This window comes from Lotus japonicus, chromosome 6 (assembly GCF_012489685.1).
Source record: "Lotus japonicus ecotype B-129 chromosome 6, LjGifu_v1.2".
NCBI classification, from domain to species: Eukaryota; Viridiplantae; Streptophyta; class Magnoliopsida; order Fabales; family Fabaceae; genus Lotus; species Lotus japonicus.
The window spans coordinates 954,591-977,180 of record NC_080046.1 but is presented as its reverse complement, the minus strand read 5'-3'; the positions used below and the strand labels follow the sequence as shown (position 1 = coordinate 977,180).

The window sequence follows — 22,590 nt, the reverse complement described above, 5'->3', positions numbered from 1 at the left end:
AGAGATACATTAACTTTGGTAGTTACAGTTTTCCCGTTTTAACCTGGAAGTTGTAACACGAGATACTGTAATATGAAAGCAAGAAGCAGGAATAAGCTTGTATAAGTATGCTATATTAATGACAAGTCCTAACCCGTCACCACAAGATACTATATGTTGCTTATTAAGTAACTTACATTAATACCCAAAATGAAGGGCAAAATAATGAATAACCAATAGAGACATAAGGCCTATTTGGCTTAATAACTTGCATCATTATCACAAAAAAATATGCAAATTGAAATGAAAATCAATAGAAGGATATGGGCAATGTGAACATTATGTAATTATGTAATGCTACAAAATGGTAGTTGCTGGCTGCTTCCAACACTGAGGGCATGTGTTTGTGGTTGTCCTATTCTGTATCCCTAAAGCTTTCAGTGGTGAGCCACAATTTCTTCTGGACAACAAGAACAACTTCATTGCTATCCTGTTCAGAGTCAGAACTGGAATCTGCAGTTGCAACTGCTTCCCAGTGCATTGCTGTGAGGTACTTCTTCACAAAATCAATCACATGTTGTTTGTCCCTGATGATTATGAAACCAGTAGGCCTGAGCATGCGGTCCATCTCAAGCAATAGATCCTCTGCGCTGCACTCTTTCTTTTCCAAGTCAGAGAAAACAGTCCATGCATGGAGCAAATCATAAGTCCTGGGGTATGTTGAATATGCTTCACACCTGTTCAAATAGATCATCAGTTTAGTCAATCACATCCAAACTCAAATTATCTGATCAATTCCAAGGAATATAAGGACGAAATGCTAATAAAAAAAGATAACAGAATCGAGGATAAGAGTTTATTTGAGCTTATATCATAATCATTTATACAAGCATTTGGTAAGCTTATGAAAATATCTTATGACTTACCTTATCTAATCATGAGGAAACGCTCACAAAAATAAATAACTGAATCAAGGATAGACAACAGGTTCTAGCATGAACTAACAACCGCGTTTGGAAGAGCTTATTTGAACTTATCTTAGACCATAAGTGTTTATGCAAGTGTTTGGAAAGTTTATGACTTACCTGTAAACTATGTTGAACTTATTTTCATAAGTTGATGAGAGTAGCTTATGAATAAGCGCTTATACCTACTTATAAGCTATTGTGAGCTTATTTCAATAATCTTATCAAATTAATTAACATTTGATAAGTGCTTAACTGAGTTGTTTACCCAAACACACCCAACTTCCAATAGCTTATTCAGTCAAATTACCAAGTTCTCTCACAATCAGCTGGGTCATTGGAGATCTTCTACATAACAGTTCGTGTATTCCTTAAAAAAATAGAAAAAAGTAAAAGGAAGACCCAACTGAAGATAACATGTTCAAAATACAATTTCTTAAGCAACATTGTTACTTGTTAGAGGCATAAGTCCATGATTTTGATTGATTGAAAATAATGTTTTTCATACAATGGTCTATTAACAGTGTGTTTAAGATTATACAAGAACAACAAAGAAAGAAAACCTTTTTTCTCATTACAAATATTTGTTTAAGATTATAATTTAAAAAGTTAGTTACAAAGATACTATTTACTATTGTCTAAATTATAATCAAGATGAAATTTTGTTAAGTGTTCATCAGAAAAGCAATAAAAAACAAGGCTCTCATGTTAAACGCCACAGCTAAAGTACAGAAAACAAAGCCCAGCTAATACATGAATCTTGAAATCAGATACCATCTAAAGAGGCCAAAAGGTGAAAGTGATCAATTGAATAGAAAGATATCAAAGAAGCAATCAATTTATGTTTCAGGGAAACAGTACTAGTACCAGTCATGGGTGCTCCCTATGAGGCCTCGGTCATATATCAGTTTAAGTGTGCTTGGTCCATCATGAGGTACAACATTCATCACCCAAACATCCTTGTCTTTAAGAGCAGCTGCAAATGAACCCATGTGTGCTTTCATATCCATCACATTCCGCAGCGTGTTTGACGACATTTTTGGACTCAAGAGATTGAAGTAATTATCAACTCTTCCTTGCCATAACTCCTGTACCACATTGACACAAGTTAAGCCTATAGCCTATTTATCTTGTATCTTTGTTATCATTCAATAATTTACATGCTCACAGGAACAAAAGCCTAACTACATGAGGTTAAATCGCAAATTCCAATTACCGTGTCCTTTTCAAACATTTCATTTGAATAGCCGAGGTCAGCTAATCTAGGAGGAGGACTGGTCAATCTTGCAGGCCATGGAGCTAACTCACTACCCTTGGCTCTGTGGTCATCTGATAAAATCAACAAAAGTTTCAGTAGATGGAGTTTCATACCCACAGCTCTTATAAATGGCTAAACCTCAATAGAAATGGTCTTCTTAATAAATCAGAACTTGAATAAAAAAAAAACTAAGCAAAGTTTTAGCATAAGATGGAAAAAAATTAATTATATCTAATGATAGACATTAAGGGCTTAGTAGCAATCAGTATCAGCTCACAACAAGTCATTCAAGAATGATACAAGTCATATAACACGAGATAACTAGAGGATTGACTAATGAGTAATGTTAACTCGGGTTAAATATGTTTTGCATCCCTGTAAAATTTGAAATTGTTGGTTTTAGTCCCTAGAAAATTTTAATTCGCTTTCAGTCAATACAAAATACAAAAGTCATAGGTGGTTTTAGTCAGTCTTTAAACCCCATGAAGGGCTAAAACCACATAACTTCTATATTGTTTAAGGAATAAAACGAATAAAATTTTAATAGGAACTAAAAACAAAATGTGTCAATTTTACAAGGACAAAAAGCATATTTAACCCATGTTAATTGCAAATTTGTAATAGCAGTCAAGATGGATACGTTGGCCTAATTAAGTAGATTTCTTCTTCCATAGAGGGGGAAAATATTACCACTGTTTGTCTACATGAACCTGGAATTTTTAACTATTATAATTCAGTAAGCATTCAATACATTGCCATTATATCACAGTTTCTCCTTTGGCCATTCCCTAGTAATAATCAGCCTAGTAGTTCAATGTTTTCACTCCTTCCCTTCCTCTCTTTTCATAATGAACATGTTCCAATCAACTCACCAGGTAAATCTTAAACAGGGGATACTCCCCAATCAAATTAGATAGGATGAAGATGAAAATGACTATTGACCTAAATAGTCATTCATTGAATCAATGCTATAAATAAGCAGTTCTTATAATTTACAATTGCTCTACCAAGTGGGAGTTCATGTTTAGCAACCCTCACTTCTCGGGCCCAGTTTATTTGCTTCTGAGAAACTAAACTATCCATAGGAATAACAGAAAGAGAACTCATTTGCAGAATGTCCCATAAAATCCACAAACAAATATACATTTAGCAGATACACCAAATAGAAAAGAAGCAAGAATATATTGCAGTAAGAAAGAAACAACTAGAAAGCATGAAAATAAAATGCAAAAACCATCAAATAACTTGTAGCACATGAGAAAAAGGTACTCACGTTCAGAGTAAGGAGTGATGCAAGTTTCCATGTTCACTCCCCAAACAGCATCTGGATCATCATCAGACTGGCATAGAGGAGGGCGAGTACCGGGTTCTCTTTCCATGTAGCAATCATTTGTCAGAGGCTTCTGCCAGATGACAGTTTGGTCCCTCTTTGAAGCAATTCTCCAACACATACGTCCCACAAGGGCACTCATTTCTCTCCATATCCTTAGATCCTCTTCATCCTGAGCATATGCTTCTGGAGACGAGTATGCAAAATAACCTCCCGGCCGAAGCAACCGGTCTAGCTCAAGGAGAAGTATTCCATCTCTTTGAATCCAATCAATCCGGCAGCGAGAACAGTGTGCAAGTTCAAAAGATCTGCTTGGGTAAGGAAGTCTCTTAGTTCCCAAGACACCAAGATATGCAGGAATTCCTCTTTCTAGAGCAAATTGAATCTGATTCTGATGCACATCGTTGGGTGCCAAAGACATTGCAATGATATTAGATGAAAGAAGATAAGCTCCAAAACTAGCAACTCCACAGCCAACATCAAGCACTGTCCGCAGTCTTCCTTCATTGTTAAGATTATTTTTGGAGAAGTTGAGCATCTGGTGATACAAAAGAACTGAGATTTTGACTTATCTATGAACTGAAAGTAAGTCTAAATAAGCAGAATGCATCAAACAACCAATACTGTCAAACATGGTATTGGAAAGTCTATTAAATAATGTAATGCAAATGCCAAAATCGGGAACCGAAATGAAATAGCGCAAGAGAGTTTATGACAAATGAGGTATAAGAACAGCAACATACAGAATTAATGTGCTTCGGCATGTGGGCCTACGTCCACAGGAGATAGAGAGTTTTCTTATTACTTCTTAATAGAACGCTTACTAGCCTTACAAGGTAGTAGAAACAACTCAGTCTAAAATACAAGCGACAACCCTATATAAAATGAAATACAGGTTTATATTAACACGCAACATCCGTGCTTGCAGACCCTCCAAGACATCACATAAGATTTCAGTGTCTTTTAATGATATAAAGAATATTATTATGAGTGAATCATATCTCCACTCCATCTATAAAACCAATGAATATATACTTTGCATAAGCACATAAAGTCCAATGAGACTACCAATTGAAAAAACTGACTATATATATGATTTCACTCTGCTTTATAGGGATAAGAAGGAAGCCTTACCTTTGCAATTGATGCAATGTACTTATCAGCTCCATAGTGGAAATGAGTACCCCCTCCAGGGAAGAATATCTTTTCACCTTTTACAATCATCCAGTTCTGGTCAGACTTCTCAGTTGCAAGGTGAGTATGTGGTATATTAGCTTTCCACACCTCATCTCTGCTCTGAGGCCACTTAATAGGGACCTGCAACACCACAGAAACATCAATTGCTTGAAACTGACAAACGATACAAATGGATCAATGAGAACATGTTAAAGTTAAAGATCACATCTAATTTCAGCATATTTTACCTTGTATCCTGGCGGGGGAGGAATCAAGCAATTGAACCGCCTTTCGGCAGGAGGGCAATGTCTCTCATAGTGTTCCATCAAAGAAAGATCCAGCTTCAGTCTCATTTGATAGATAAAATGTCTGTCTAAGCAGGGAATCAACTCTGAATGACGATCATCACAAACCTTGAAAAAGACAAAGCATTGTTAAGAATCAAAATGGGGGTTTACTCAAAGAATTCTATAGTTCAGATATGCATTTTCTCCTACCAACTCACAACAAACATTTATTATTTGTCTGGTCAGGCTTTCGGAATTATATAAACTCAATAAATGGAATAGTAGAGGCATAATAAAGTGCAAGCTTAGAACCAAAATAAGGGTGTTTTGTGCCAAAATAGAGTGAATGTGTCTAAAGCTTAAACTAGCGTGAAAACTTACGGGGTAACTCTTCGGTACAATATCACCCTCCCCATCTCCCTGTGCAAAACTTGATGAAGATTCATCTTGCTTTCCATCTGCAGCATCCTCATCTGCACCCAAATATGATGCCCCAAGTCTTTTCAATGATTTGCTTCCATATTCAAGTGCAGGTGAACCACTGTTTTGAGAACCAAAGATGGATCCTTGGTATACATATAGAAAACCAATAAAAATTGCCACGGCACAAAGGGAAGCAACTAAGCGCTTCTTTTGCGATCCATCAGATCTGCCTCTCGACATTTATCAGTTCAAAGTAATAGAACTCCAAATACACTTTTCACTGCTCAGTTATGAACTAAAACTGATAAAAAAACAATGGTACTTGTTTAGACATGAAGCACCAAAATCACCATCCAAAGAACCACTTAATCAAGATTCTTCATCAGGTTTGTCAGATATCGACACACTGATTCAAAGATTAACCTGCAAGGAAGAAAGGGGACAGTAGTAAGCAAAAACAAAGAGGTCCAATTACCGAAACCAATTACTATTTCGTCACGTTGATCAAATCATGGAAATGAAAAGAATAAAAACAAAAAGTAGGTCGAATTACAGAAACCAATTTAAAACTCGAATCTTTTCTAGTGTGTCATTGATCACATAACACTATGTGATATTATTCAAAACAAGTAGCATGGCAAGCTAATAGTTTAATGAAATCATGGTAGCACTTGTGAAAGAAGAAATCAATCGCGAACAATCGAGGCCAATTTATAACACTAGGAATCCAGGATTTATTCCTATATCTAACTAGAAAGCAATGAAAGTAGTGGATCCAAAAAAACACCATGAAAAGAAAGCAGACAATTGAATAATGAATGCGTTATGGAAAATCTGATTCTGCGAACCTCATCGGATCGAAATGAATGAGATTAATGGAACCCCTAGATCCCCATTAAAAGGAGTACGGTTGGGTTTGTTATTCAATGAAATCAAAATGGAATAGGAATAGCATTAAATAGAAGCATTTCCACGAGCAATGAAACAAACCCAGATTGCAAAACGTTACAGATCGAGTAAAAATCAGCAGAGAAAGTGAAGGGAGTAGTGATTGAACAAGTAAAAAACAGAGAGAATGAGAAGAAAATGCTTACTGCTGGGTCAGGATGAAATCTAATATAAGTAAGGAAGTTAAAGAACAGATCGAACTCAGATTTGGAGTGAAAACAAAAGATTCTAAAAAATAGCAATAGCTATATGAAACTATGAAAGAGAACGCTTGAGAGAGATCTCAGTGTTTGGTTTCTGTTTTCTATTTTGGGAAGTCATAATAAAGAGGAAGACAAGGGTGTGTGTATGTGTCACACTGTCCCATTCTTGAGGTCGTTAATTTATGAGTCTCTTTTTTCTGTTGGGAGAGACCATGTTCTCAACAAACTACCCAATCATACTTGGTTTTTTTTTTTTAAAACAAGAGCCTAAGAAAATAAATCAAAAAGGGCAAGCTAAGCCTGAGTGAAATTAGTTCATATAGCGTTCGCTAAGAGGAGAGGAACAAGATCGTTTGGGGATTCAGAACTAGGAGGGAGTCTCTAGCCTGGGAATTTGATCACGCATTACCTTCTCTGAGAGTATGAAGCAACTAAATAACACGCATTAACCTTCTAGAGAAGTATAAAGCAACTGAACAGCGTCTGTGGAGCATGTCCTTGATGTTCTCAATCAACACAGGATAAGCATGGTATATTGAAGGGGAATTCAGGACGAGAGTCAAAGCATGAAGTGAATCGAAAAATCAAACCACATGTCGATACATACAGTTCAAATTCAATTTAACCCATGTAAAATAGCGCTACTAGCTCCATATGGAGGATATCTATGTCCCACATTTCTTATAAAACCAACAAGTCACTCACCAATCCTACTCTACAATCGTGGACTAAGATTGTCACGTGAGCCGCTAACTGCATAAAAAATATTTTAAAAATGTTTTATTATTATTTTCAATCAAACAAACATTTTTAGGGACTAAATTAAAAACACTATGAAATAATTTTATAGAGGTCATTTTAGATTAGGGTATATAATTCATGGTCAAAAACATATTTTACCCTTAGATTAATGTGTATTTGTTAGAGAGAAAAATGTAAAACATATTTAACCCTAAAAACTGAACGTATGTGATTAAAAGTTGAAAATTACATGTACAACTCCCAGCATGGTTCCTGTTGTATTACGCTGAGCCTTATATGATATTGAAGGCTCTTCACTTCTTTCTTTATTTTATTTCTTCAACGAGTTGTTTGCACCACCACATAGTGGTCTTCATAAGAAAATAAGATACATTTTTCTATCCTCCTTATACCTCTCCTTAAAACCTTCCTTATTATTTTTTTCTTAAATAAAAATAAATTACTTTCACTTATATACTATTGAACACTCTTCTATTTATTCAATGTGGGGCTTCATATTTTATTTTTTATTATCCATATGAAGAATTCCCTAAAATTCCCTAAAAGGTGGCGACGGTGCAAGTATGTTAGAAAGACAACGTAAATAAAAGGACATTTTTTTTTATAAGCAAAAAAAAAATTAATTTTCTAAAAGCACGACATGTGATCTTCATAAGAAAAATAACTCTTCTTATGGATTAGAATGAAAATGCAATCACGTTAAACACAGTACTCTACTCTAACCAAAACCAACGTTTAACCCTTACGTTCCTCCGCCCTACACTAGACTGCATAAAAACTGATTCCTTGAACTGAGTAATATGAAAAGGAAAGGCTCAAATGTTTGAACGGGACATTGTAGGGGGTAAATACTAAATATGCAGATTACAAGAAGGGTGTCGAGTTTATCCCCTTCTCTTCTTTCCTTTTCCTAGTTGTCCAGACTTAAAAGCATGTTCTTGCTCTTGAAGGAAAGCTTTAGCTCTTCCATACTTCTCTGCTCTTTCTTTTTCCTTTAAAGACCTCTCTTTCTCCTTCACCTCAAGCAAGAAATAGTTGTCTTTACGTAATTCACGAGCAGCCCCTTTGGCTTCACGCTTCAAATCTCTCTCCAATTTTCTCCTTTGAGCTCGTTCACGATCTGGGTCATAATCTCTTCCCTTCACATAGCTGCACAGCAAAATATGACATTTAAGTACTTAATTTGAGTTCCCTTTCTGATCCGCATTAGCTAAGGAAACTCAGTATCAAATTAATGCGTGAAAAGAGGAGGGACTTACTTTTCCTCAAACTTGGGATTCAATAATTTGATTGGTACTGGCTTCTGTTTGCGCATTTGGAGTGGTCGCCTCAAGGAGTGATGTTCATCTACTTTCAACTTAATGAGCTCAGCCACATCTTTAATTTTATCCTGCAATGCATTTGGTATATTTTTCTGTTCTGCTATCTCTAGTAACAATCTCAAAATTGGTAAGAACATTTCAGGAAATGAGCTTAAGCCTTCGTAGATGTTGATATATCCTTGTAGAGTTTCTACAGCTGAAAGTAACACACTAGCCCTGTGATCAAAGAATTACCATAAACCTTTAAAAAGTAATCAAGGATCAATGCATTGAAAGAAGAAGTTCTCAACATTAGCTGCATGCAATATTGGTTCTTGAGATTAGAGCTATCATACAAAATCTAAATGATGCAAAGAAAGAAGTCATTAGCTCATGCAGTGTTGTTTCTTGAGATAACAGCTACCATACAAAATCTAAATGATGAGCTCTTGATAACTCAAATCAACCACACACCTCATGCCCCTCCCCAATAGTTTAAAAAGCACAGACCCCATCCAAAACCAAAATAGAGTCAAGGTGGTAACATTCTTCTTTCGGTGGTAACAAATTACTGGTTACCTGAAACTATCAGAAGTGAAAAAACAAGAGTCTTCTGGCATATTTATTATCTTAAAGAAATCCAGAGGGCTAATCTCGTTTACTGTCTCATGTATGCAGAGGAGAGGCTTGAGAGCTTTCGGTTCCATAAGATGATTAAACTGGCAGAAAACAAAGAACATGGTGAGTTCAGAGTCCAACCTTGAAATTGCAGTACCATGCACAGCACCATTATGCTGATATTGCACACCAAAAGCAGGATCTAGCTAGATTAAGGACTAAATCAAGTGATATCCTCAGCATACCGATCTCAAATGCAAAACCATGAAAAGAATCTTTTGAGAACCAAAGATTGGGACAGCAAGCATAGAAATAACTGATCTATTAGTTGAAGGAAAATGCATAGAGACATATACTTTCGAAAAAAAAAAGTTCAGAGAATAAATAAGATGGGAACCATCAAGAGCTCTTGATCCAACAGCGGGTTTTGTGAAACATTCATCACTACATTTTTCTCGGCGTAAGAATCATTTAGATTTTGTGAGTTTGAAATTTGAATTAGTTTTTTCCCTGGTTTTACAAACGCTTAACATCAAAAATATTCAAAATCCATATTCTTGGCTAAAAATATTGATCAAACATGAAGTTACACTGTAAGTGTTAATTCAAATTTCAAAGTTACATGATTCAATAGTAAATACTAAATAGTTTCATCATAGAATATATGTTTCCTTAAATTTATCATCAGATAAGAAGTTCATATAATTTAGATTATGCTCATAAAAACATCAACTTATCCGTATAATTTTCCACAAGATTTACGCACACCCTGATAATATCTTTAGTATAACAAATTATTGAGATCTTTTCCGTAAGATTTAGCATTTCTAGTAAACCAAATTCTTAAAAATAACACTATTATATTCTGTCAGATCTTTTCTGAAATACATTTCTCTCCCTGCCTCTGATCCCCTTTTTCTTCAAGTAGTTTCTTCGTATCAAAATGACCATCAAAGGGGGAGGACTAAGCAGGACTTACATAATGTACCCCATAAGACAACAGGTATGAATGTAAATTCAGCAAGCAAATTAAAAGAGGATATTTTCTCACCACAGACCATCTACCCTTCCCCATTATCTGCTTCTACAGTAAATGTTTTTCTAATGGCCATTTAATATGTTTGTTGTATTGAACTACAGATTTAAAAAAATAAAAGTAAAATGGCCTTACTTTATTTATTGTTTATATATGAGTACTGAAGGTACTTAATCCAGCTTAGCATAGCAGACTCTCAACAATACTCAGGAAAAAGATAACTTGTTATGGGCATCAATAGTAATGTCCAGGAAATGAACAGCAACTGTTTGAACGTGTTCACTCAACTGAGTTTTCAAGCAGTGAGAAAAACTTTTCAAAAGGAGAAAATCATCTCCTTTTGTTTATATATGAGTACTGAAGGTACTCAATCCAGCTTAGCATAGCAGACTCTCAACAATACTCAGGAAAAAGATAACTTGTTATGGGCATCAATAGTAATGTCCAGGAAATGAACAGCAACTGTTTGAATGTGTTCACTCAACTGAGTTTTCAAGCAGTGAGAAAAACTTTTCAAAAGGAGAAAATCGTCTAAATGTAAGGATTAGACAACAATAACCAACTAGTTTTAAGGAATTTAGCCTTCTATGAAAGAACTTCAATATCTAACACAGGATGAGAAGGGGTTAGTATTGCACAAACATGCATGCACCCTGTACACACCATAATATGATTTGAACTGCAAATGATCAATGAAGTCATACCAGGGCATCTTCATCTGAAATATATTTACTTTCAGTGGCTGCATACAGCAAAGTTCGAAGAAACATTATTGGTTCAGGACAGAACTTCCGAGACTGTCTAAATACCTGTATTTTATTCAGTATGTGAGCAAGCTGTAAATGCAATTATTGAAAAGCAGGGAAGATAATGCATTACATATTTTGAAAGCAAAATGTCCAAAAGCAAAATTCATTCATAGAAACAGATCCTACTTCTATAGATTTCCATGAAGATTAGGTTAGTTGCCACCATTCCATGATACAATTCAAGCATACTTCTTCAAAACTCGTTACTGATCATACCCTATGACAGGTGTACCAGACAAAATAAACTCAATAAAATATCTTTCCTTACAAGGTACTTACAGATAAAAGCATCGAGCATAAGAAACAACCAATCGCAATATCCCGACCAGATGCTATCGGGCAACGCATCAGAAATTCACACATCAATAATATCACAGGAGTCAAAACTGGATGTCTAAAATCCGAACATGAAAATGTCATGGACCACAAACGCAAGAGACACAATGTCTTTGAAGAAGGCCAACTGCTACTTTCTGTGACAAAAAAAGGACTTCAGATAGTGCATTACCAAATAATCTGTCAATTCAAAGTACTTGGAAATAGTTAAGGCAGAGAATGCAACAAGTAAACTTCAATTCAATCTGACCTGAGTTCTTGATACTCCCAACAAATTGCTCTCTTATTTTTTGTATTCTGGTACGAGCACATACAGCAGCAAAGTATGGGGTTTCCAAACTCATTTCTATCAATGGTTTCACCAGCATATTAAGCAATTCAACATTCAACGGTTTCTTATTTGCCAAAACAGCAAAGTACTCTAGTAATACTCCATAAAATGTCTGAAAAGAAAAGAAGAATTATAAATGCCTCCCATACAATTGGAATATAAATATAATAATCATGAGCCACAAATTCCTAATAATATATATGTAGGAACAGAATGAAAGCGAGAGTTTACCCTTAACCAAGTATACAAAACAGTCAAATGTCATTTCAGAATAGTGCATCCTAGACTAAACTACATAAGAACAAGCACAACAATCAGGCATTATACAAACTAAACCTTGCATGTATCAATGAGAACATATATTAACATAACTGACAATATCAAGTTGAAAAAGCTCGAGACACACTTTTAGCTGACAACATCTCAGATAAAAAGATCAATAGATTCAGTACACATATACAAAGCAAGAAGAGAATATTTGAATCTTAACAAAATATAAAATAAAGGTTCATACTTGCATCTTTTTTCGATTTTCTACAGCAAGTTTGATTGAATTGCTTTTCCGAATCCGGTTGATAACCAAGATAGTGTTAGAATTTGAACATTTATCCACAAGTGAACATAATTCTCCAAAGGTCTGAGGAGCTTGAATTATATAAGGAATGTCGAAGTCTTTCGACTTTTTTCCTCCGACTTTCCTGTTGGTATCCAATATTTTTAACTCATCAAGTCCTTCTGCAGCTTTATCTTTGTCCTCATCATTATCACCTTCATCTTCTGAACCTGCACCAATATCATCATCATCATTCTGTTCCCAATCTTTCAAAGTAAGATCATTCTTATGTTTGCCAAAATCTTCATCTGATCCTTCATCAGAATCTTCAGAGCTTTCCGAATCATCAGAGTCTTCACCATCTTCACTACCAGAATCTTCTTCATTTATGCTTTCAAGAATCTTTTCAATGCAACCCTTCTTAGTCAAAGTTTCATCATTGACAGAGAAGGAATCACCAAGATCATCACCAGAAGGAAATCTTTGCTTCTGTTTAGATGACTCTTTTGAATCTTTATTTTCTTCATCACTTGAATCTTCACTTTCTTCTGAATCCTCATTTTCTTCGTCACTTGAATCTTCAGCAGCAATCATCCTCTTCTGCCTCTCCTCCTGAAATCATGGATAGAAGGATTAATTATTTGAAAATGTAAAAATTAAGATTTACACAACTTATCCCCATGTGCAAGAGCCTGTTTCCATGACTTAGACTATAACCTAGAAGTACTAGGGTACAAGGCTGTAACCTTACTACAGTGACAAGGCTCATTCAACTTCACAAGAAGATACTATACAACAACCAAGTATTTCCCCACTAGGTGGGGTCAGCCACCTGAGTCAAATAACGGCATAATGCTTTGTACTATATTGAGTTCACTGATAGATCATCGACCTCTAAATCTCTCTTAACGGGTGTGTCCTATAATTTTTGTCTCCAAAACTAACTGCCAGGTTGTCCTCCACCTAGTCAACCTCCTTACAACAAGATACTGCATTATATTAAAATATGACATCAAACTTGATTTTTAGTTTGGCTGTCCACAGTTTGTTCCAACTCCTATACCCAGGCCATAACAAGTGATATAAACCTTCTTAAAATGCAGTTCAGATACACAACCAGTATCAGAGAGTCGGAGTTAAATAATACTTAAAAATGAGGACAATGCTCCTTTGTATCATAAGAATAAAATATATACTAAAATAACAAACCTAAGGTCAAAAGTCATGTTACCTAATGTACCAAAAATATCATATTATCTTACCTCCAATTGCTCTAGGTGTTCTTTTTCCTCCTGAGCAACCTCTTCAGGTGTCTTCATCCTATCTGAAGGGCGAGCACGCATTTCAAATCCCATTTGTCTGACAAGTATGTCATAATCATCAGGTTTTTCCTGCTTCCATAAAGAGAAAGTTGGAATGTAGGATCTTCTTATAATAAGAGGAATTTACCAGATCTGAGATGAACCCTCATGGGTAAATAGTACCTGCACAAAGTCATTCTTAGTCCGAGTAGCAGATGAGCTATCCTTATCACTTTGTTTATTTGGAATACTCTTATTCACCAGAGCCTTCAAAGCATTCATCTTTGTGGGTTCAGTCAAAGACAATAGGGCCTCAGAATGAACCAAGGAAGTGAAATTCCTATCCAATTCTTCAACCATGTTTTCATTTTCTTCCTTCTCTTTAGCTTTTTGAGCCTGGAAAATATCACAGTAGGAAAATAAGGTGAACAATATAGGTGACACATACACTACCACAGCCCTGGTAAAAGAAATATACCTTGTAAAATTTGCTTTTTGAGATAATTTCTTCCATCACTTCCTTCTTGCTTTTATGCCTCTACAGGATAAGTTACCATTAAGAAACAGCTTTGAAGAAGTTTAAATACAGTGACAATTGAGAAGAACTTCAATAAGATGAGGATATTATGATTTCACAGTCACAAAAAGAAAAATAACCGGCAGATTACACAAACCATATGTGGTGCATAATCTCATATATGCATAATGTCATCATAACAGGGGAAAAAAGAAAATAAGGTAAACAAACACAATAGCATAGCAGATCATACATTTTCCTCACTGCCTGCCACACCGATTTCCCCTGAACTCCGCGCACCATAAGCATTAAGGTGCTGAACCAAATCTGAATTTCCTACAAAACCAACATTCATCATGCACTCGAAGACACGAAAACAACACAATAAGCATATTAAGAAGTTCATTATGAATGAAAAAATTTGCTGAAGGCTATAACAGTAGAAAATAAGGCTTAGTACACCAGAGTGCAAACAAAACCATGCGAAAACAATAGAATTCAAATAGTGAACGTTACATACTGCCAGTTTCACCAGCGTCGTCGTCGCCATCACCATCAGCAAGCATCTGGTCCTCATAATCATCTCTTCCAAGAGCATCAACTCCTTCAAAATCATCATCTTCTTCTCCATCAGACAAGTGATACTTGCTTTTCTTGCTCAGTTTCACATTCAACTAGCATTTCAAAAACTATCAAGATTAAAATTCAAAACCAACATGAAACCAATCAGAAATTGAGGAACAAGTACTACCTGGCGTTCACGCTGGGATCTCAAAATAGCTTTGCCAAACTCATCAAGACCTTCATCCTTCTCTCCAATTCGCTTATCGACGAAGAGGGAGGATTTGACGCTTTGCTCATACTCCTTGAGGAGCGTGTTGTTCCGCTTCTGGATGGCATGGGAACGAGCCAAACCCATGCGACGGGTCTCGCCCTTGCGTTTCTGGCCCATGATGTCGAACTTCCGGCGCGACCAGATCGATTCGAAAGGGTTGTTAACCGTCGTAGCCTTCTTCACCTTCATGGCTACGCTTTCAGGACCAGACTTGGTTTTCTTCTTCTTGTTGCTCTTCTTCTTCTGGCTATTAGGGTTCGCCATGGAGTCTCTGGTTCGCGAACACAAGGGTTTAGGGTTTATGTCTTGAAGAAAATCACTTCACTGTTGTTTTCTGTTTGCTTAGCTCAAATTAGGTTAATAAATAAGAACCCGTTTTGATTCGGGTGGGTCGAGGGTGGCGGCGGCGAGGACTTCTCAGGCGGCGTCACGGCGAGGATGCGAGCAGAAACTAGGGGAAGTGAGAAACTGAGACCCTATGCAAGCACTTCTTGCTTTTTGATGGGTCGGGTAACCCGTAACCTAAACCCATTACCATTAGAAAAAATACATGTTAAACCCTATAGGTTGGCTCTCCGCGAGTAATTTTTTGTTCTTAGCATTATTCGTGTAGGTTCCTACTATTTTAACCAACTCGCGAGAAACTTTTGCATATTTCGCTTCAACAACAAGTTCTTAACATTATTTCTCTGGTCTCACCACACCACATTATTTATAATTTTATTTTTATAAAGCAATAAAACAAAACTCATAAAGTAATAAAGCAATTTGGATGAGAAAAAAAAAAATTGATGCTAAGAACTCATTAAACAAGTTGCTTATAGCATCTTCAATGTTAGTTCTTGGATATTTTTTATAGGCAAATGTTAGTTGTTAGTAAATTAGTCCATCATCAGGGTTCGAACCCTAGACCCCTACCCTTCATTCCCCAAACCCTTCTGTCTCTTAACTCTTATCACTTGAGCTAACTTTTGGAGACACTAGTTCTTAGAGCATCTCCAATGCAAGGTTCTTAGTTCTTATTTTGGAGTTAAGAACTAAGAACTAAGAACTTTACCATTGGAGGTGCTGACATAGACTCCTTAGTTCTTAAAAATAAGAACTCAGTTCTTATTATAAGAAGTTTTGCTTTTTGAATTCTTAGCTTAAAATATTAATTATTTCTCTCTCATCCAAATTACTTTATTACTTTATGAGTTTTTTTAATTACTTTGTGAAAATAAAAAGTATAAATAATGCGGTTGATGAGACCAAATGAATAGTGATAGAACTAAGAACTAAGAATTCATGGTTGGAGCAAAATTGCTTGAGAGTTGCTTAAACACATGTGGCAATAAGGGCTCACATCAATAGTGCTAAGAACTAAGAAATAAGAACTAGCATTGGAGATGCTCTTAGAGGTGAGTTCTTAGGTTAAGAACTAAGAACCAGGTTCTTAAGCATTGGAGATGACTGACGTAGAGTTCTTAGTTCTTAAAAACAAGAATTTGTTCTTATATAAGCAACTTTGCTTTATAAGTTTTTAGCATTAAAAACCATTTTTTCTCTTTCATCCAAATTGTTTTTTTTTTAATTCAAATTGCTTTATTACTTTATGAGTTTTATTTTATTTCTCTATGAAAATAAAAGCTATAATAATGTGATGTGACCAGATGAATAATGCTAAAACTCAAAGTTAAGAACTTATGATTGGAGCAAAAGTTGCTTAGAGAACATGTGACAATACAGACTCATGTGAATAATGCTAAGAACTAAAAATTAAGAACTAACATCGAAAACATTCTTATATAAAAACTTGTTCTTATTTTTCAGAACTAAGAAGTTCGCGTCAACCATCTCTAATGCTTGAGAACCTGGTTCTTAGTTCTTAGCTTAAGAACTCATCTCTAAGAACTGTGAGACCCAAGATTTTAAGCTTAAAATAAATTAGTGAATTCCTTATTAACGAATAAGTTCGATGTATCGTGAAGGGAAACCTGAACAAGAGTTTATTGGATGAAATAAATTTATGAAGGAGAAGGTTCAGGAAAAGTTCAAGGATTGTATCAAAACCGATAAGAGTTATAGCACGATTAATATTCGCCTAAGCCTAGGTCAAAGACACTAGTAAATAGCTAATTTACACTTTAGGACGCGATGGAAACTAATTCCAAAAATCTTCAGAGAAATGTTAGAATTTCTCTTATTCGTCTATAAACAAGTATTTCGATGCGAATCCCTGGAATGTACGAACGTCAAATTCCAATTCTCGGAAGTTTGCCGAAACGGAATCCCTGATAGTTCAAAAACCCTAAAATCGACGGACGATGAAGACTTTTTCTATTCGGAGCTTCAAATAAATATTTCATCCGCGCACGCCCACTCTAATCGACGTTCCAAATCTTTCTTCAGAAGGAAGTTTCTGCATCCGAGGTCAATATCATAAAGTGCATAAAGTGCATTTTTTATGCCGGTAAGCATTAAAAACAAGCCTCGAAAACCAAAAATCATACTGATATTTCTTTGAAGAATTAGAAGATTCAGCGGGAAGAATATCGTGTCTAAAATACGTTGGAATCAGTAGGAAAAATCGGAATTGCGAAATTTTCATTTTTCCGCATTTTCCATTTCCTATATATAGTATGAAAAATGAAAAAAAAAAACAAAAAAATCCCAAAACACACACACACGGCCGAGAGCTCTTGGAGGAAAGGAGGAAAAGTGTTTTTTTTCCAATTCTTGACCGATCGTCGTTCCGTTCGTTGCTAATCGAAGACATCGAGGTATAGTTACTATCCCTCACTTCTGATCGTCAGATCTGTCGACTTTTCATATGTTTTTCTGAGCTCAAAGTTTGGAGCTTTTTGTAAAACTGTCCAAATAACTTGATTTCAGTGTCTAAACTTATTGCCTACGTGCTCTAGAGCATGAATATCCGGTTGTTTTCTGTTGAATCTCGCCGAATTGCCGCCGAGTTTCAATTCTGCTCAAAAACCCATTTTTATGCTGAGGTTCCGCTTTTTGGATCAAAAACTCTCGACTGAGCTTAGCTTTAGTAGGATTAGTTGTTATAAGTGTCGTTAGGATCGACCCCATCTAATTTGTTTTTCGAAATTCTGATTTTGAGTTTCCGAGCTAAAAATATTGACCAAAATACCCCTGCGACAGTTTTCGACCCGATAATTTTTCTGAGAGTTTCCCTGGCCTAGATATCGCCTAAGAATACCTAGGAATTGATTTAGATCGAAGAAAAAGTTCGAAAACCCTATTTTCCATAGTGGCCGAAACCTATTTGCTTGGGTACCGTGTCCAAAAATAATTTTTGAGTCTCTATGACCTGAGCCATTGCGTAGCTCTTTCAATTGTCGAAATTTTGGCGCTGGTTTTGTGTCATTCCGAGTTCTGTAGCTCGAGTTATGCACGTTTTAGCGAATAAAGTGTTTTTGTACAAAACTTGAATCGAGTCAAAACTCATCCATTCGGGGGAAGCCCTTCCATTCGTGCCTAAATGTTGTACTCTGAAGCTTCTCGAGCTTTGTCGACCATTAGTTAGGATTGTTTCGACTGTATCGACTTGTGTTGATTCATTATTGCTTTGTTTGCTCAAAGGTTCAATTGTGGAAACCTTGGGATTGACTGAGCAAGCTTGTGAGCGAGACCTGCACCGCGAGACTAGAACAACTCGAGGTTAGGGCAACTTACTTACTAGCTATTGATTTATAGGCGTCGATAAATTCGACTTGAATATTGCTTGATATTGAATGTTGTTTATCGTTTTGAACTGGAAAATGTTTTCTGGAGGCTTCGGCCGGGTGAACTTATATGAGACGTGTGTCTCCGTTTTCTGAGAGGCTTCGGCCGTTTACTGGTTTCTGTCTTATCGCTTTCTAGTGGATATGACAAGGTTATGTTTACAGCACTGCCATATTGATTCATCGCTCGATAGAGCTTGATGTATTTGCGTTTATGATTAAATTGTGCTGACTATATTCGTGCATTTTGATGCCACTTTTGGAGTGTAGAATACACTTACCTTCGTCATGACAAGGACGGGTTTGTTTTGGGAACGTTTGTTAGGTCGGACCAAGGTTCGAACCTTCATTGTTCTAGGGGATCTAGTGTTTTCTCGGGGAGTTGTTTGGGTTTGATGGAAACTTTGAACTTATAGAGTTTTGGACTGAAAATAATCATAATCTGTTTTATGTAAATAAATCCATAATATATTTATTAAGAATATAATGTTTTTAATTAATGACGATGATTCAACGGAAAAGACTTAGGAATGAAAGTGAGTTGGAAAACGGGAATGGGTCGGTGATCCTAGCTTTGGGAACTTTATTTTGAAAGGTGTTGGAAATGAAAAACTGAACTTTGGAATTAACGACATAATGGACTAATTCACAATGGAACATTTTGCCTAATAAGAGAACTATTGTTTTAAGGGAACTCATTTTATGGGAAAGAATTTGAAGACGGGCTTTAGCCAAGGGTCTGGGCGTTAGTAAGGTACCTAGTAGAGTACACTTGGCACAACAGGTAGTGACGGTCAGCCGTGTAGAGTTGTATCGTGCCTGTTGATGTCTGGCGTAGCAAGCAGAATGGTTAAACCCGTGGGGTCACAACCGACTTGACTATAGCCTAGGTTTCTCATTGTAGATGTCTTTGGTCAATGAACCAATTTTACCTGTGAGGACGAATCGTTGTTTAGCTAACCATATTGCACCCATGCATACACGCGATGAAGTGCCAAGTGGAGTACTTCGGTATAGCAGGAAGCAACGATCAGCCGTGTAGAGTTGAATCGGTCCTGACTATACCTGGCACAACAGGAGGTAACGATCATCCATGTAGAGTTGTATCGTGCCTGTTGATGTCCGGCATAGCAAGCAGAAATGGTCAAACCATGTAGAGTTGGATCGTCTTGACTATAGCCAAAGGTGATAAGCGACGCCCGAGCAGAAATGGTTAAACACGAGGCCAGTGTTACGACCGTCTCGAGGTGCCCAGCCTTTAAGTGGCAATACCATTGGTTTGTCCCGTCGCCAAGCAGAGTGACGTTATTCGGGTTTGTGTCAGCATATTCTGCATTGGCACACCATGCATCTTATTATGATTACCGTTGTATGACATATCATGCACTCTAACTATAATTGTTGAGACTTGATGATTTGATGTTGATAAACATCGTTATGTGTTTTGATGATTGAATTGTGTAAGAGATTTGATAACATGTCATGTATATACCTTAGGGTAGGCAACGCATAACTTATATGTATATATACAACATATATATACCCCCTTTATCGCATGTTGGTTGTATATCAATTGTATTCTGTAAGTTGACCCTAGCGCCTTGGCTTTGTTTGTATGTTTGTGTTTGGGCGGTCGGCCTGCTGCCAGGCGTCCGTCAGCCGATTCGTGATGACTCGTCACTCGAGGAGGACCAGGAGCGTAATGACTATTACTGAAGCTTTCGACGAGGACCCGGACTTCAGGCCTGATCGAGGAAGGGTCGATGAAAGTAGTGTGGGATATGGGTGGTTAGAGTCTTTGAGTTGGTTGTTAGAGTCATAGCTCTGATTGTCATTCCTTATTTTGGGGCAGGGCAGGTCCCCGACTATTAGCTTTTCGTGTGATTCCCTTCCATGAGGATCACAGGGAGTTTGTCGGACGTAGGAAGTCTTTTGAGGCCGTTTTGGGCCGACTTACTTTCGTTGGAGGACTGTATTCAGAATACTTGACCTTTTGTTTTAGTTTGTACATAATTGCCGACGGGCACTACCTTTCCGTCACTGGAGGTCACTCGTGACGATGTTTTTAGTTGCAGCGAGGGCTGTGCTTGTATTGTATATTAATCGCTGTTAATCGCGATTGGGTTGAGTCTTTATTTCGACAAGTCTTTTTATTTAAACAAAACGAAAAAAAATACCTGCTTTTCGGCTTTATTTTATTTTGAGTTACTAAAGTGACGCCACCGAAATCGGGGTGTTACAAGAACTAGCATCGGAGATGCTCTTAGTGAGTTAAGTAAGGCGAGCAATGTGAGTTGGAGAGCTGAAATCATTCAATAAAAATTAAGAGTTTAACTTTGATGTGTCGCCAATCAATTAGATTTTAAATATGTGTCACAACAATTAATTCTATTAGAATAAAATACATTCACCTCCTCAAGATTTGTCTGAAATCTACACTTCATCCCATTAATAATATCTCATATTTCATTCTTCTCTAAAATCTACACTTACATCACCCCTTAAATACCATCTAAAAGATGCTAACAAACAATTCTTTAACGAAAAATTAATTAATTTAAATATAAATAATAAATATACAAAATTATCTTCTAACCGTCGAGATGAAATGCATGGGTTTTGTATGAAGTTTATATGGATATTTTAATTTTGTAGGACTTCTGTTTAATGGTGAAGTTGTCTTCTCTAAAAAAATTATCTTCTAACAAAATAATAAATATATTATTTATAAATATTCTAAATATTTATAAAATATCTTAAATATCTCTAGATAAAATATAAAATAATTAATTTTTTATTTTTTATTTATATTTATTATGGTAAACATATTTATAAGATATACCAGCAATAAGGATTAATATGCAGCGGATAAATGCAATGATACCAGCAAAAAATGTAGTCGATTGTTTGCTTTGGAAGGGTGACAAACTGGGGCTGTTCACGGTGAAGGCTTTGACAGTTTTGGTGGAGGATCATCAGCTCACACAAACAGTATGGCGGGTTCCAGGTGCAGTAGTCAAGTGGCTACCAGCAAAGGTAGCGTTATTCGTGTGGCAAGCTGAAAGTAATCGTGTAGCTACAAAGGCCAATCTGGTGTCACACGGTATTCAATTAGACGAGGGGCCTGGATGTGTGATGTGCACAGCTGAATTGGAAACAATAGACCATCTATTTTTGCATTGTCCGGCGGTTTGGTGTTTGTGGGCTCGGGTAGTGCAACGCGAAAGGGTCCTTTGGGTGATGCCGGGAAAATTATCTTGCTTGATTCAAAGTTGGGAAGAGGTGTGTGTCATGACAGATAAACAGGTTTGGACTTTAATTCCTTTTGATATCATATGGTCTTGTTGGCTTGAGAGGAATACAGTGGTCTTCAATCACAAATCTTTCAACTTGGAGAATGTATGGGACATCATGTTAGCTCGGGTTTACTGGTGGGTAAAGGGTCATAGGGAGGACTTTTCATATTCCTTAGGACAATTTGTGGCGGGATTTGAATTTGTGAGGCTGCAAACCCAAGCTACCTCTCGTGTTGCAGTGGATTGGCAGGCACCACCATCTGGAGTGTTGAAATTTAATGTGGATGGAGCTTCAAAAGGTAACCCAGGGGAAAGTGGAATTGGTGGAGTGTTACGCGACTCGAGCGGACAAATTCTGGGATACTTCTCTATGTCAACTGGCTTTATGTGGGCTTATGAGGCAGAGGTCCATGCCATACTCCATGCTTTGCTGTTCTGTCATCATTTTAACTGCCATAATGTTCTTATTGAGAGTGATTCCACATTAGCAATTGGCTGAGTTTTGGATGGGTATAAAAGACCTTGGAAATCACAGCAAATATTTAACCAGATTGATTACCTGTGGGAGCTGGTCTCTTGTGTGGGAATACAACAT

At 36.6% G+C, this 22,590-nt stretch overlaps 2 protein-coding genes across 4 annotated transcripts; both read right to left on the bottom strand.

The window, feature by feature from the left end:
- Positions 1–97: 97 nt before the first annotated feature.
- On the bottom strand, positions 98–6,726 carry LOC130726978 (probable methyltransferase PMT8). Of its 2 annotated transcripts, none has more exons than XM_057578299.1 (8): positions 6,513–6,726; positions 5,377–5,841; positions 4,957–5,121; positions 4,667–4,849; positions 3,476–4,070; positions 2,161–2,273; positions 1,812–2,032; positions 98–716 (listed from the first exon to the last, which is right to left on the bottom strand). In XM_057578299.1, exons 2-8 carry the CDS (start codon positions 5,656–5,658, stop codon positions 395–397), a joined length of 1,881 nt encoding a protein of 626 aa, XP_057434282.1. In that variant the 5' UTR covers positions 5,659–5,841; positions 6,513–6,726; the 3' UTR covers positions 98–394. The 2 variants fall into 2 exon arrangements, with proteins under 2 accessions (XP_057434282.1, XP_057434283.1); XM_057578300.1 differs by lacking the exon at positions 6,513–6,726 and adding an exon at positions 6,267–6,452.
- Positions 6,727–7,910: 1,184 nt separating this feature from the next.
- LOC130722728 (uncharacterized) lies at positions 7,911–15,432 on the bottom strand. Of its 2 annotated transcripts, XM_057573555.1 has the most exons (13): positions 14,885–15,427; positions 14,654–14,807; positions 14,387–14,469; positions 14,095–14,154; positions 13,800–14,012; positions 13,578–13,706; positions 12,277–12,927; positions 11,682–11,874; positions 11,375–11,568; positions 10,991–11,095; positions 9,212–9,351; positions 8,591–8,869; positions 7,911–8,480 (listed from the first exon to the last, which is right to left on the bottom strand). In XM_057573555.1, exons 1-13 carry the CDS (start codon positions 15,230–15,232, stop codon positions 8,216–8,218), a joined length of 2,814 nt encoding a protein of 937 aa, XP_057429538.1. In that variant the 5' UTR covers positions 15,233–15,427; the 3' UTR covers positions 7,911–8,215. The 2 variants fall into 2 exon arrangements, 1 of the variants encoding a protein (XP_057429538.1); XR_009014085.1 differs by lacking the exon at positions 7,911–8,480 and having other exon boundaries at positions 8,730–8,869; positions 9,107–9,351; positions 14,885–15,432.
- Between the last annotated feature and the right edge of the window lie 7,158 nt (positions 15,433–22,590).

Excerpts from the sequence above, each read along its gene's own strand:
- LOC130722728 (XM_057573555.1), bottom strand. The coding sequence starts at position 15,232 with ATGGCGAACCCTAATAGCCAGAAGAAGAAGAGCAACAAGAAGAAGAAA. Across the intron at positions 11,569-11,681 it reads TGGGAGTATCAAGAACTCAG|AAAGTAGCAGTTGGCCTTCT; the intron begins GTCAGATTGAAT and ends TTTTTGTCACAG. Across the intron at positions 11,096-11,374 it reads TATGCTCGATGCTTTTATCT|GTATTTAGACAGTCTCGGAA; the intron begins GTAAGTACCTTG and ends AATAAAATACAG.
- LOC130726978 (XM_057578299.1), bottom strand. The coding sequence starts at position 5,658 with ATGTCGAGAGGCAGATCTGATGGATCGCAAAAGAAGCGCTTAGTTGCT. Across the intron at positions 4,071-4,666 it reads ACATTGCATCAATTGCAAAG|ATGCTCAACTTCTCCAAAAA; the intron begins GTAAGGCTTCCT and ends TTGTATCACCAG. Across the intron at positions 2,274-3,475 it reads CATCACTCCTTACTCTGAAC|ATGACCACAGAGCCAAGGGT; the intron begins GTGAGTACCTTT and ends TGATTTTATCAG.